We start from the raw sequence: 12,799 nt of genomic DNA on the forward strand, positions 1-12,799 counted from the left end.
ATACAGGTATTTAGTGTTTGAGATTTTTCTGATTATCTGATATTCCATGTTTTATAGTCCCAAAGGGAAGGGTTTGGCCTTCCAGGTTTTGAGTCCTTCTAGATTTTAACCTGCAGAATAGAAGAACATCAACTGATGGAAACTGTTGTTCTGCAAACCTGGCATCCTTTTTGCAGGAATTAATCCTTCCTTCAAAAAAAAAGGTGGATTTTGAGATTTAGTTGCAAAATGGTTGTAAAGCTCTGGAAATCCTGACCTGAAAGGTACTAAAGGAAACCACCACTAGATATCACCATTTGACTATTCAATAAATCTCAGAAAAATTGTTAATCTTGATCTGGAGTGTAAAAATCCCAATTATCCTCCAGGCAGATGAAGTCACCTCCTATAGGGGCTTAAATCCCACAACCTGGAGCAGGCTGGGAACAATATCCTGACTACAGGGCTCAGTTAACTGGGGAGATTTAACTCAAGAGTCCAGCTTATTCCCAGGTCTCTGTCCCAGCACCTGGTGAATATTCCTCTGTGGGAACACAGAATGAGAACTGGATATAAAGGTAAAAATTCCCTGCCAGCATTTCCCTTTCAATATCAGATTTTCTGGCACATGGATAAAAATCAGCACCAGGCAGAATCTGGCCTGTAAAATATGGCCCTGCTTTCCTTTGGAATGAAATCCAGCTGCTGCCCTTCAGAGGGCTGGAAAAGCACCTTTTCAGGGATTTTCTCTAAGGAACTTTAGTTCACTGAGGCATTTTCCTGCTAGTGAAAACAGGCACAGCTCTTGTGCAGCTGATGGAGTTTTACCGGAGTTAAACTCAGAATGGGGCTCAGCATCTTTCAAATATAAATAAATCCAAGGCATATAATGGATTGCAACATGTCAATTAAAATAAAATGTAAAGAAAAATAGTATTTGAGTGAGTAATAAATGGATTTGTCTCATCTTTCCTGAAATGACCAGATTTTGCTCCTAAAATGTACTCTGCAGTGACATCTCAGATATCTTTCTTTCTGTGAGGAGAAGTTAATTTGGAGAAGTTAAATTTTGGATTAAACCAGAGTCACAAATATTTTCCCATGGACAAAACTACATAAAATCAGTACAAAAATACAGTCTGTGGTGCTTTACATTAACCAAGTGCATTTATCTACACCTTCACTGCGCTGTGAAAACACGGATCATTGTGCTGAACGGCCACATAAATTACTTAATTTTCCTCAAAATGCTGCTGTTGTGTTGTTTTCTTTTCATTCCAGCTAAAATTGTCCACATATTTGACAAAACTAATTAAAAAAACAAGCTCTGAACCCGACCCTGAGAAGGGATGGGATGGACAGAGCTTCCCAGTGACCTCAGGTTGTGCCGAACACTCATTTTTGATGTCCATGTTCTTCTCTGCTGCTCCAATTCTGCCACGGCAATGGAGCAGCAGATCCATCAGGGATTCTCCCAGTGAAACAGCTGATGATGATCTGTTGACTTTAACACCAAGGGCTGGCTCTGAGGGAACCAGCAGAGCAAAGTGGGGATTCTCCAACACATTTCTCAGCCCCGGGAAGGACAGAAACAACCACGGCCTGGGTGGGCCTCAGGATTAACCTCCGACTTTCTCATTTCCTGAGGAAGAACCTTGTGCAATTAACGTCTTTCCAGACTTTGGTTTGAACTATAAACAGATCCCAGGGGGAACCAAAGGCAGCTCAAATGCCAGGGAGCACTTTTTTCTCCAGTTAGCTGCAAACCCTTGGGTTACTGGTGCCCTTTGGAATGTTTTCCCCCTCACCCTCGGTTAATTTATTCTCTCTCCCAAGGAAAACTTAGGAGTTCTGCCCACCCTGGACTGCTCTGGAGTTTAATGAAGTCATCTGGCCTCTTTCTAAGGACTTCTGACTTGATTTGGAATGCTGAGAAAGGCATTCATGAGGCACATGTGGAATTAGGGCAAGCCATAGTGAAGCAAGTCATCCTTTTCCTTGTCATCCTCTTGGAAAACAAGGACTAGATATAGTATTAGAGTTAGTAGAAAATGGGAATTGTTGATCAGGCAATGATCAGTTAGGTCTTGGATGAGTCTGATTTTATGGAATTATTTTCTCAGTGGGAATTGTCTTTGCCTGTCATTTTACTCACGAGAGAGAAGTTCTTACTTTGGCCACCCAGATCACTTTTGCCTCAGGAGCAGCTTCTTCTCAATCCTGCCACCCAAACTCCAGCCATCCCTCTTTTCTTTCCTCCATCTGAAAATGCCCATCCTGCCACAGTGATACCATGGCAAAGTCTGCCTCAGGGTGAAGGCTGTTTAAAAAATAACATGAAAAATTGGAAGTTGGGGTTTCAAGATGAGAGCAAGAGCAGGAATCAGATTTGAGAAGGCAGCTGAGGGAAATTAATTATTAAGGGTCCATATTCCTTTATTCTGCAAATTCCCATCCCTGTACAGACCAAAACAGGCCCAATTTTAACTCTAAGCCCCATCACACAGCTTCTATTAAAGTAAATGCCACTAATTAATAAGTTATATTATTTGAATTAGGAGCTTCAAGGTGAATCCCTTGTGAATTCAGATCTTCTCAACGTTCTTCCAAGCCTATTGGTATTTTCTTTCATCTCAGAGATGATTTTAAGAAACTCCCAACAAATAAAGATGCTGGATTAAAACAAACAAACAAAACCACAGGCAAAAAAACCCAAAACACAACAACAAAAAATGTTCTTTACTAGAAAAAAACTTCTGCAGGGCAGGTAACAGTCCAATTCATTTCTCATTTTACAATGGTGACACAATGATTCATTTCCATACTTACTGAGAAGTAAGAGAAAGGGAAGAAAATGGGTTTGAAAGTAACAGGATTTCCATATCAAAATCTGCATTTAAATTTCCAAAGATGCAGGAACCTTGCACTACTGTTTCAGGAATGCTGCAGTCATTTTTGCTTGCTGATTTTGCCAAAAATTAAACAGTTTTATACGTTGATGAGGCACTTGAGGACATGGTGACCATGGTGGTGGTGCTGGGTTGATGGTTGGACTTGATCTTAGTGGTTGTTTCCAACCTTGATGAATTTCTGATTCTATAGACACTATAAAAACATGATTAACTAGTATTTTAGAGAGAAATTAATTTCAAATTCTGTGTTAGAAAAAAGAAACCAGTGCCTTTTACTTCCCCTTTAAGGTTTAAGCCTTAAAACACTGATTTGAAAAAGTGTAGTGTGTAAATGTTCCCACTTCCCAAGCTCACCCCTGGAGTGAAATATTCATACCCTAATGCCATCCATCCCTTCAGCCCAGCCCAGTCAGGATGGGAACTGCACCCTGCAGCCCCGTTTCACCCCCGCTGGGTTGGAGATCTGCAGGTTTGGGGTGCTGAACTCCGAGCTGTTCCTGTTGGGAGCGTTTCGCCCACTCAACAAAGCCAGCGAGTGCAGGAGGGCTCCTCTGGCCTTGGAGGCTTCTATGTTCTGCTCCTGGGAGATCTGGAAGCTTATCTGCTCCAGGCTGTTCCTCAGCCAGCTGCAAGTCAGGAGGTTTGTTACAGAGCCACACCTGGCCAGGCTTTCTTCAAAAAACTGCTTGTAGAGCTCTGCCACCTTGGCTTCCATGTACTTGTTGAGCGTGGAGTTGGAAAGAGGCTCCTCAGAGAGCACGATGCTCCTCTCTGCAGCTTCAGCTTCATGCCCAGACAGGGATGTCACACTGGGCTTTTTGGGATGCTCACAGGGAGGGGACTGGCCCAGGGGAATATCTATGGACAGCAGGACAGGGCCATCAGGAAGTTCATCACACACGTGGTCCAGGACACAGCCCGAGTCACACGTGTGTTCCCCCACATGGTCCCCCCCGATCTGCAGGTCGGGATAGTTCTGGTAAATGCTATTGCATGGCCAGGATCTGTACAAATCCAGCTGGTATAGGCTTTGGCCTCTCCTGGGGATGTGTAAAGCTGGGGATACAGGTCCTTTAACCTGCATTTCCTGATCTTTTGCAGGTTCCCTTTCTCTGGATCCCCAGCCAGGGCCGCTCCCGGGTTCTGTTTTGCTGCTTTGAGCAGAGATCTCATCCTGCTTCTCACATCCATCAGCAAAGCCTTTGATTTTTGGGATGTCTACAAGTTTCTGTCTCCAGATTCCCTCTTTAGCCTTTTGGGATGCAGGGGATTTCTGAGGCTTATCTTGATGACAGCTTTCTTTATAGATGAGCCTCATTAAGATGCCTTCTGCCAACATGAGGACAAGTGGGAGTAACAGCCTGATCACCAGAGTTCCATGGAGCCCTGGGACTGAAAGACAGGCAGAGAATAATAATAATAATAATAATAACATATTTAATAAATATTGTGATTTTTCTCTTTATTTTTTCTTGAGAGTATTTATTTTTAGCAAACATGCCTTTCCTCTTTTTACTTCTTTACCATGCCACAAAAATCATTCTGAAGATAAAGGGAAGGCATTAAAGGGCTTTTCATCTGTAACATCCATTCTGTTTCCAGGTCTCTCCTGCATCATGGCTACTTGAGACACTTAGTACTTATAAGCTGTAAAAATCAGCAAATTCACCCTACTTGTCTGTGTCACCATCATCAGTTGCAAATCAATGTTTTCCATTGAAAGACAACAATTTCTAAGAGCTAAAGAAGTGACACGGGAAGGATATAAAGAGCAAATTCAGATTTGGAGGTTGTTTCTGACTTGAGCCCTCCTGTGATGTACCAAGGAGCTTCAAAAGATGCTGAGAGGTCTGCAAGTATAATAAAAATGCACCCAAAATGCAGCTCACAGAGCTGCTGGACAGAGGTGTGTAGAGTCCCTCTTAGTGATGAATTTAAAAGACACAGTTAATTTGTCTTCCTTGATAGTGAAATGATAAGTAGTGAAAAGTGTCTCAAAATAATCTACATTTAATGATTCCTTATCATTCCTTTTCAATTCACTTACTGTTAAAATCAATGGGAACCTTCACTTTTAAAGTCAGATCTGAACTCACCAAGGAGAAGATCATCACCACTCCCCTTGTGGAGGGATGGGAAAGATGAACACAAGAAAATCATTCTATCTTTCAAATATCTTTTGAATCTCTGCATAATTCAAGTACATTCACACCCCCATAGTGTGCTCATGGTTTGAAATGGTGTTTTTATCTACTGTATCATTTACATATGCAAAAAGCTGGACAACACATTCTGAAGCACTTCAGGCACTTAGGAAACCATTTTCCAAAAAGGGGAGAATACTTGGCAATTTAAATCTTGCTGAAGGTCACTGGAATTTGGAATGCTGTGTTCCTCATAGGATGTGTAACCAGGTCCTTACCCTGGTCTGGAAGACCTCGAGGTACCCAGGTCCTTCCCTGCTAATAAATTTTGGTTTATTGCTTTGAAAATGCTCATGTAGAGCTGAAATAGGGTAATTTTAACAAAACTGCTCTGTTTCAAATGAAATAAGTGGCTCCTGCCCTCTGGGCCAAAGCATAAGGGAAAAAGCAAGGCACAAAAAGCCCAACTTACCAAGCCCAGCGGGGTCTGAGGTGATTTCCCTGAGCCCAGAGCTGTCCCACTCCAGCTGCTGGGGGAGGACAGACTCTTACATACTCCTCCTTCGCTGCTCTCTGGGAGCAAAGAGCCTGACACACACATGATGTGCTTCCCCATTTTTTGTTCCTTGTAAAAACAGAAGCGATCCCAGCGGGAAAGGGCGCGGGGTTTGAACACAAAGGGAGGCCCAGCCTCAAAGAGGATGTTGGAAACTGGGCTGAGAGATTTCCGACCGCGGTGTGATGCCAGCGAGCTGGGACTGCCATAATAGGGCACAGGGAGGGATCAGAGGGGCTGTGCTGGTCGAAAGTGGAACCAAATTCCACCAGACGTGTCCATTGACACGTTGAGTGGAGCGTTGCTCCACCACCCAGCTGACTTACCGTGCTATTCACACCACTTCCCCTTCGGAGACACAGCTAAATTTAGGCTCTTGTGACGTCCTGCTGATGGGAAAGAATTTGACAACTTCATGTCATCAAGATTTTGATGAAATATGCTGTGTTTATAACACACAAATATGAGAATCTGTGAAAGCAACAGCCATGGGACAGCTGTGGACAATCATGTTGCTCTTCGACCAAACCCACTTTTTCTGGGCTCAAAAATTGCCGCTGGCTCAATGGTGTGTCTGAGGCTCCTCCATGGGGGTTTTAGTGTGTCCTTTTCAAGCTGAAGCTGAGGTCAAGCACTGAGTCATCTCACTGCTCAGCACAACATCCAGTCCATACACAGTCTGCAGAGTTTTCTGTTGATGCCTTTTCTAAATTTCCTTCTACTCAGAAGACAAAAAAACCCCAATAAATTAGAAGCTGAATCTCATGCAAGTACTAGACAAAAGATCCTAAAATGACACTGTTTAATGGCAAGGGCAAGACACAAATGTAGAATAAAACTGGAGTGTCAAGATAACTTTACAGCAGCATATTGACTGCAACCCATCACACAACATGTTTTGGTAGTAAAATAATGTTCATACCGGATGGTTGGGGATGGAAGGACCTCAAAGATCATCCAGTCCCACTCCCTGCCATGGGCAGGGACACCTTCCACTAGCCCAGGTTGCTCCAAGCCCCGTCCAGCTGGGCCTTGGACACTTCCAGGGATCCAGGGGCAGCCACAGCTTCTCTGGACAACCTGTGCTAGGGCCTCCCCACCCTCCCAGCCAAGAATTCCTTACCAATATTCCACCTAACCTTGGCCTCTGGCAGTGGGAAGCCATGTTGTGCCTTAGAAATTAATTAATGTAAGGTCTGAAGTAACTCTGGCCATTTAGGTCTAAGGGAGTCTCTAAAATTACTCCTCTTCCTTCCTTTTCACCTCTATTTCAAAAAAGACCCCACTTTTTGTGGAGGCAGAATTACAGCTCTTTTTGTTCTCACTGAATTTACATAAAAGCCATTTCCCATTTGAAAGCCATTTAAAATTACTTCATATTTAATCATTTTACATTACTAATTTCTGCACAGAAGGTATGGTTGGGACTTCAGCAGAGCCACTGCTCAGAGTCTTGGGGGGGCAGGAACCAGGGTGGTTCAAATTCCAAGTAGTTTAAAACCTTGCTGAGCTTGTAATGAGTGCCAGCTGCAGCTGGAATTTTTGTGCAGCTGTTTCAACAAAACACAAAAGTAACAGAGACAAAGAAACCAAGTCAGATAATTCACCTTGTGTGATTAAAACCAAATCACCTCCCATTCCAGTTGCAGTGTCAGCAACCTGGTCTAGTGAAGGTGTCCCTGCCATGGCAGGGGGTAGAATGAGATGGGCTTTAAAGGTCCCTTCCAACTCAAAGTATTCCGGAATTCAGGGGTTAAATGTACCAATATCCAAGGAAATCAATGCATTTCTATCAATTCCATCAAAAAGAAATGCCCTTTTATCGACAAAAAATAAAACCAGAACCAAAGTTATTTCAGAAGCTGAGCACAGTTGGGAGAAACAGCAAGGCAAGGATGTCACAATACAGAGGTAAAAAAACTACTATAGTATTCATCAGCTGTGGAATATATGAAAAAGACATATATATACATACACCCAAGATAAATACTACAGCATGGTATGTTACCACACACTTATAGTACACAACTATGGCTGCATGTAAGCGAAGTTCTCTTTTTCAGCACAACCTGTGTATTTTACATGCATAAAAACATGAAATAGACATTGTTTTAATTGTTTTTTGTTTGTTTGTTTTTCCAAGCACAGCTGCCCCGAGTCCCTTAGTTTGGATTTAAACTGCCAGCACTTCCCCTGAGCAGCCCCACCGAGCCCTCAAACACCCGCCGCAGAGCAGCCCCTGCCCGCCCCCAGGTGAGCTCAGCCCCGCGCTGCTGACACAGGGCAGGGCTTTATGAATAGAAAACCGCCCATTTTCCCCACACAGCAGCGAGCAGAGGGCATGGGGAGGGTCCGGGGTGCCCAGGCAGCGGCGGCTGCAATGGAGACCTCTGGAAGCACAGCCGACCGCCAACCCTCACACAACACCACCCTCAACCGCAGCGGCCCCCGAGCCTTAAGTACCTGGGGGGCGGGAATTCGCGCTGACGGACGGCGCTCTCCCCCAATGGGAAGGCGGGGCAGGCCTGGCCCGGCCGCTGAGTGGCTGCCGGTTGCCGCAGCAACGGCGCGCGGCGGCGGCGCTGAGGGGCCGCGGGCGCCATTGCGGCCCCTCCCGGCGGGGCCGGGCAGGACCTGGAGCTCAGGGATTCCACGGATAAACTCGTGGATTCCATGGATGCTCCCGGTTATAAAACGTGTGTCCGATAACTTCGGGTTGTATAAACACAAAATAACCTGCCCTGCGTGCTGGGGAAAGGGTTCAGAACAGAACTGGGAGTTCTAGTGCTGCTCACGTTGTATTAATGATGTGATTATTATCATTAATGTGCCGGTTTCCTTTTATTTAGGGATTTTGAAACACCAAGCGACTTAAAATGAAGACATCGCCAAGTTCCTGATGATATCTTCAATAAGCCCACTTCTGAGAGAAGGAATCACTATAAAGAAATATTATATATTGCTATATCGTGTGTGTATATATATTATATATAATTAACATATATAAGAAATCACTATATATTGCTATATTGTGAGTATATTATAATTAACATATATAAGGAATTACTATATATTGCTAGTACAGTATATACACGACCAATTTTGATACGTCATGAATACACACACTAAATAAATGTATTTTGTACTAAACACCTGGATTTTGGATACTCAGTACTCACAGCAGCACTGTGCTCACCTCCTGTAGTAACACAGCAATTTCTACTTCATCACTTGGACTTTCAGAATCCTTTTGCACTTCCAAAAGTTTACCCATTCAGTCCAAATTTTTAACGATAAACTTCAAAATTTTCATAGCGAACTTTTCAATCTAAAACATTTTACTAAGATCATGTAATATGGATAAATCACAGAGTACTTCTGCAGGGAAAAAACAATAAAAGATATGATTTATTTGTGGAGTGGATTATTATGTGTAGGTACAGAGTAGGTGGAACACAAACCCTTCCATGAAATGGGTACAACATGAGCTGAGGGATATAATCAGACATTCCAGAACTTTCCATGGCATAGAGACTGAGGATATGAGAAATTAATAAAATCCCACAGGAATTGGTAGAAAAGTTTATTATTGCAGCACACACCACTGGAACCTGAACAGCAAGTGAAGGGCACATTGTATGCACACACAGAGCTGGGTTTCCAAACAGATTCTGGAAAACTATTTGTCTTGAGCTTTACATTAAGGAGCAACAATTGGGTTTTTAAGATGTTTTATAAACAAAGAAGAAAACCAGTGATTTTTTTTTTCTTTTGTGGGTTGTACAAGACAAGTGGATACACAGGGGAAGGAAATGGGATTCACTGCAATTTAGAAATGGCATCCAAAGCCCTTTTCCCATCTTATGGACCATTTTTAAGACACTAAAGAAGAGCAAGTGTGAGAGACAAGCAATAATCACCTTGAAAAGGCATCAGTGTTGACTGAGAGTTCCTGGTTGGGCTGCTGTTGTTCACACAGAAAGAAGCTGATCCTGTAAAAATCACAAAACTCCTTAAAAAATCAGGTTATTGGTTTCCTCCAGAGGATGTGAATTGAAGTCTGGGATTTGGGCAAATCCCAGGGCTGTTCAGAGCTGAGAGTGGGATTCCTGTAGCTCTGCAGATCTTCCAGGTGGTGCAAAGCCGAGGGGGTACCTGCTGATGTACCAGGCAAACAGGGAAGGTAAAAATAACAGTTTTAGTTTAAAATTCTTCCTGCACTGCTCTGTGGCAACACAAATATTAAATACCACAGTTCCCTGCTGTGAGCAGCATAAAGCTAATTAATTATGGTTTGTAAAAGAGCAGGGAGAGGGTTGGGAGAGCTCTCTGGGCTTGGGATGCAGCTGCTGCCTCGGCTGCTTCCAACTTGTGCCTGCCTTGGGGAACGAGCGGGAAATGAGTTAATAAGGGAAAAACCTCAAACCTTACAGACAGTTTTGGGGAGATGTATCTGAAATTAAATCCCATTTAGTAATTAAAACCCATTAGTGGCAACAGGTGAGAGATCCAAGCCAGCAGATTCACCCAGGGCAGCAGTGGATTAGTGATGTTCACCTTGTATGAATCCTGAACTTTTAAAAGGCACGATTTTCATCTGAAAACTCTTCTTCTTCCAACCTAAAACTTCAAACCGTGAACAAAACATGCAAACAGGCCGATGGTGTGAGAAAGCTTTCTAAAACAATTTTATTGGAATGATACAGGAACGGTTAATATACAGCTTAAATCCTCAATGCCTGCCCTCTACAGAGGAAAAAATAAGAAAGAAAGGAACAAATTCAGTTCTTGCACCCATGGAAACAGAAATACAGCACAGAGGTAACAGATTCCTGGCACTCCTAAAGTCATGCAAGAGATCTGCATCAAAAAACTCAAGTTTTACACACACCACAAAGAGATTTTCGGTATTTTCAGTTTGTGTTGGTGCCTTGTTCCCCAGACAAAGGAATAATTCAGCCTGGCTCCCAGAGCTGGCTTAGGAATGCTGATACAGTTTGAATGCTCCCATATGGCGGGGGGGGGACAGACAAGGGGAGTGACTTTGCTTTCTTAAACTTGGCGATTTTCTTGACCGTTGAGACAGAGATTGACCTTGTTTCTGAATGTTTTGGGTCGCTGAACTGACAGAATTTGGCAGCGGGTTTTAATTACAGCTTCTCCAAAATAATGGCTGTAATTCACCAAACTTGCACAGGAAAACACAGCAAGCTGGTGTGGGTACAGAGACTTGTGTGTCAAATCCCACTTGCTTAGTATTCCATAGTTCCCAAAAACCTGACCAGGGGTTTAGTCACAGAGAAAGCTTAAGCCAATATTAAGAAAGAAAAATCACCTCATTCAGAAAGATGAAATCATAGTAAACAAGAAAAATCTGATGCTGGATTTAAAATGTAACCAAACTTTTATTTCCAAGAGATCTTAAATTTCACAGGATTTCAGTAATTCCTGATAAAGCCTGTTAATAAAAAAGGACAATTGTGTGTGTTTTCTTTAAGGTAAGGCAAAATCCATCCGTCCCTCTGCCTTGTGATACTGTGGTGCTTTTGTAAGCACAAGCTTCAAACTGCCTCCCAGGCTCCCCAAAACATAAATCAGGAATTAAAATATGGCCAGGAATAACGGGCTCCCTCCTGAGCACTGGGAGAACACACAGGTTAATATTGCACGTGGTGAATTCACCAGTACAAGACACTTTGACAGATCTGCAACTCCTGTATTAGCTTTGTGATATGGCAATAACAATGGAGAAAAGAAGTTTTTAAACCTTAAAAAAAGAAGAAGTCTTCCTTAGTTATAATAGTTTTTCCTATTCAAACATTTATTTCCTCATTTGAAAAAATACTATATGAACCTAATGGCTACTTGAACATGCAGTGAGATGTTTAATGCTCTAAGCAGTGTGAACTGGTATTTTTGTAGAGAAATACATTAAAGGCTTTCACCCTTACACAGGTAAGGAAATGCCATTTCTGGCCGTTTTGGCTTGTTTGCAACATTGAGTCTTGCCCCCAGATGTGTCATCACTCGTGCTTAGGCAGCTGTGAGGGACTTGTGTCCATGGCCCACATTCCTTTTTGTTAAAGGAGCCCACACGGATGGTTTCAATGAGGAATACAAGGGCTTGTTGGGTTTTTATCATCTGTACAGTGTGTAACAATACAAACCTTAAATATCCATTCTACAAAAGAACAAACACAACTTTCCAAAGCAACTACAATGGTTATACTACACAGTACCACCTACAATTCCATCTGAAACCAGGAAAGACACTGAAAAATTACTGTGTAATTCAGTAACGGTTTTGAGGCAACTCAGGCACTGAATTAATATCTGACGAGGTTTTAGATGCTGTTTAAATAGTTGGATCTCTGGGTAAAACCCACCTCCATTTTTAGTACTAAAATAGTTTCTTTTTAAGTTTCCACAAAATGCACAAATTGCCAGGACAGTTTAAACTAAGTGAAATCATTCATGTCTGATTGCTTGGGCTTCCTCAGCCTCCAACCCATCCCAACCCACTCCTGCTCCCCACCTCGAGTTCCCATCTCCACTTGTGTTCAGTTTGGGTTATGTACAGTGAATGCTGCAAGCACCAATCAATGTTAGAAATCACATCTACATTTCTTGAAGCAGAGACAGTTGGACTATTTTATAAAAAGCTGTGGAAATTCCCTTTACAGACAAATTTAAGGCAGTTGAAGTTCACGCTTGCTGCTTGGCCAGTGCTTCAGCTTCCTGAAACAGCAAAAGAGAATTACATGGATTATTAGGACTTTCTCAGTATGTTCAGAAGGAACATTATAAAACAATAACCTGCATTTTTCAGGTGTCTTTCAGCCTTTTTAAAGTGATCACAAATGGGAACAGAACGACAACAGGAGAAATACAAAAGGTATTTCCTTCTGGATGGTTTCTCCAAGTGTACTTTTGACTGCAGATTAATTTAATGACCTGTTAGCAGCAACACAGCCTACAAAGAGAATTCCAGTCCCAGTGCCCTCAGTGGGGACAGCCTGGTTTATTTGCAAGGACAAAGTTCAACTTATGCCAAACTCAACCTTTATGTAATGGAGCTGTTTGCTTTTGTGACTGCATTGAACTAACACACTCAACAATACCATTGTCACCATGAGCCAGCACTGCTGAACAATTTCCAAGAAGTCCGTAAGATTTTCAAGAGAGGGGACCCAGTGGGTGAGCCCAGC

The 12,799-nt window shown here is 42.7% G+C and overlaps 2 protein-coding genes and 1 long non-coding RNA gene across 3 annotated transcripts in view; 1 reads left to right on the forward strand and 2 right to left on the reverse strand.

The window, feature by feature from the left end:
• Positions 1-2,703: 2,703 nt before the first annotated feature.
• LOC135421554 (TLR adapter interacting with SLC15A4 on the lysosome-like) lies at positions 2,704-5,137 on the reverse strand. Its single transcript, XM_064670150.1, has one exon. The coding sequence runs from the start codon at positions 4,324-4,326 to the stop codon at positions 3,301-3,303; it is 1,026 nt and encodes a 341-aa protein (XP_064526220.1). The 5' UTR covers positions 4,327-5,137; the 3' UTR covers positions 2,704-3,300.
• Positions 5,138-7,948: 2,811 nt separating this feature from the next.
• Positions 7,949-8,556, forward strand: LOC135421558 (uncharacterized). Its single transcript, XR_010434071.1, has 2 exons — positions 7,949-8,287; positions 8,441-8,556. It is a non-coding gene; the product is annotated as an uncharacterized LOC135421558 (long non-coding RNA).
• Positions 8,557-10,255: 1,699 nt separating this feature from the next.
• The window catches only part of SH3BGRL (SH3 domain binding glutamate rich protein like), a 31,084-nt gene continuing 28,540 nt past the window's right edge, over positions 10,256-12,799 (reverse strand). Inside the window, exon 4 of the mRNA XM_064670151.1 lies at positions 10,256-12,329. Within this exon, the coding sequence (XP_064526221.1) occupies positions 12,297-12,329 (33 nt within the window). The 3' untranslated portion in view covers positions 10,256-12,296. The remainder of the gene's footprint in view (positions 12,330-12,799) is intronic.

The sequence above is a fragment of the Pseudopipra pipra genome, chromosome 13, assembly GCF_036250125.1.
Source record: "Pseudopipra pipra isolate bDixPip1 chromosome 13, bDixPip1.hap1, whole genome shotgun sequence".
NCBI lineage: Eukaryota > Metazoa > Chordata > Aves > Passeriformes > Pipridae > Pseudopipra > Pseudopipra pipra.

Bases quoted from the DNA above. Each gene is read 5' to 3' on its own strand.
- LOC135421554 (XM_064670150.1), bottom strand. From the start codon at position 4,326: ATGTTATTATTATTATTATTATTATTCTCTGCCTGTCTTTCAGTCCCA.